Source organism: Galeopterus variegatus, unplaced genomic scaffold, assembly GCF_000696425.1.
Source record: "Galeopterus variegatus unplaced genomic scaffold, G_variegatus-3.0.2 Scaffold7252, whole genome shotgun sequence".
NCBI classification, from domain to species: Eukaryota; Metazoa; Chordata; class Mammalia; order Dermoptera; family Cynocephalidae; genus Galeopterus; species Galeopterus variegatus.
In genome coordinates this window covers 167,667-169,135 of record NW_007733363.1, presented here as the reverse complement: position 1 = coordinate 169,135, position 1,469 = coordinate 167,667, and the positions used below count along the sequence as shown (strand labels likewise).

Below are 1,469 nucleotides of genomic sequence, written 5' to 3'. Positions count from 1 at the left end.
TAAGACAAACATATACACACAAATATATAATTAAAGTTGTACACTGTTTTCTGTCTTAATCATTTGACATGTATTGTTGGCAATTTAGATCCACAATATTTGCAATAAAACAATAATATTATTTTAAAATATCAAATGTATTTTATGTGATCATATTCCAGGTGCTGGCTCATTATAACATGTAGTATAAAATAATCATTATTAATAGATCCAGACATTTATTAACTTCAGGCAAAAATTGGAAAAAAATAAACTCACTGAGCTATGTGAGGGCAACAGAGAATATTCATTTAGTAAGGCAGCTAATTCAGGGTTATATAATGAGTAGAATTCTCTACTGATTTTCTGTGAAATAAAGGAAGGTTAAATGAATGAAGCTTTCCTAAAGGTTGGCAATTTAGCATTCTAGGAAGAGTTCATTCAAATAAAAATCTTGGCATCAGGCTTCCAGCTGGGAATAAGATAATTAGAGGAGAATGCTGAGCAAAATTTTCTGGAGGTCTGGGCAGAAGTCTTCAGAAATGAGAGAAAGTAGCTAAGATCAATCTACACAATAAAAAAACTGTAGATTTCCAAACTAAGCAATATACTCAGAGGGTAAGATTCATTGATTGGTAGTGATTTTAAGAATAGGAACAGAAAANATTTGCAAAATACTACACATCAGACACAAAACAATCTTTTTCTTTTAGAAAGTAGTGATTTACACTAAAGAGTTAATAGCATTTCTATGACTTATTTTCAGGGGGTTAGCATTTTCACTTAGCTGATTAAAATCTGTTGTCAATGATAATTATGCCAGTTTTTTTTTAATGATTCAAACACTCAAAAGTGATTTTAAATCTTTAAAAGGCTCATAGCAGATTTTTATTTTCAAAGGGTATCTTACTACTTCTGGAAAATTTGCTTAGATTATGCCCTTTTGTCATATGCTCAGTAAATGTTAAATCAATGCAAAATAAGTGGATTTGTGTTTCTAAAATTAACTTCTTTCACAGGAAGAAGAACTAAGGAAAAGTGGGGAAGCCAAATATGCTCACTTGAGTGATGAACTTCACGTATTAATTGAAGTGTTTGCTCCACCTGGGGAAGCTTATTCACGTATGAGTCATGCGTTGGAAGAGATTAAAAAATTCCTGGTTCCTGTAAGTGTTTTTCATTTTTTACAAAGATGTTTCTCATCAGTTTCTATTTTAAAATGTTTCCCTTTGATCTTCACTGATGTTTCTGAAAGGAACTCATGTTGCAAACTAATATTTACCCATAGGGTCAATATGAAGCTAAAATAAAGTAGGATACAAGAAACATTTGGCACGAGACCTGGCACGTTTTCAAATAGCAATGGTTTGACAGCAGTATTTGTATTCAGTACATTGTGTACCATGCACCAATTTATAGCCATGTAGAATAAGACAAACATATACACACAAATATATAATTAAAGTTGTACACTGTTTTCTGTCTTAATC

General features: G+C 31.3%; 1 protein-coding gene across 1 annotated transcript in view; it reads left to right on the top strand.

The window, feature by feature from the left end:
- LOC103607220 (KH domain-containing, RNA-binding, signal transduction-associated protein 2-like) overlaps positions 1 to 1,469 on the top strand; it is a gene marked incomplete at its 3' end in the record, with an annotated part of 88,171 nt that overhangs the window by 5,475 nt on the left and 81,227 nt on the right. The window contains exon 2 of the mRNA XM_008591751.1: positions 999 to 1,145. Coding sequence (XP_008589973.1) covers positions 999 to 1,145 — 147 coding nt within the window. The remainder of the gene's footprint in view (positions 1 to 998; positions 1,146 to 1,469) is intronic.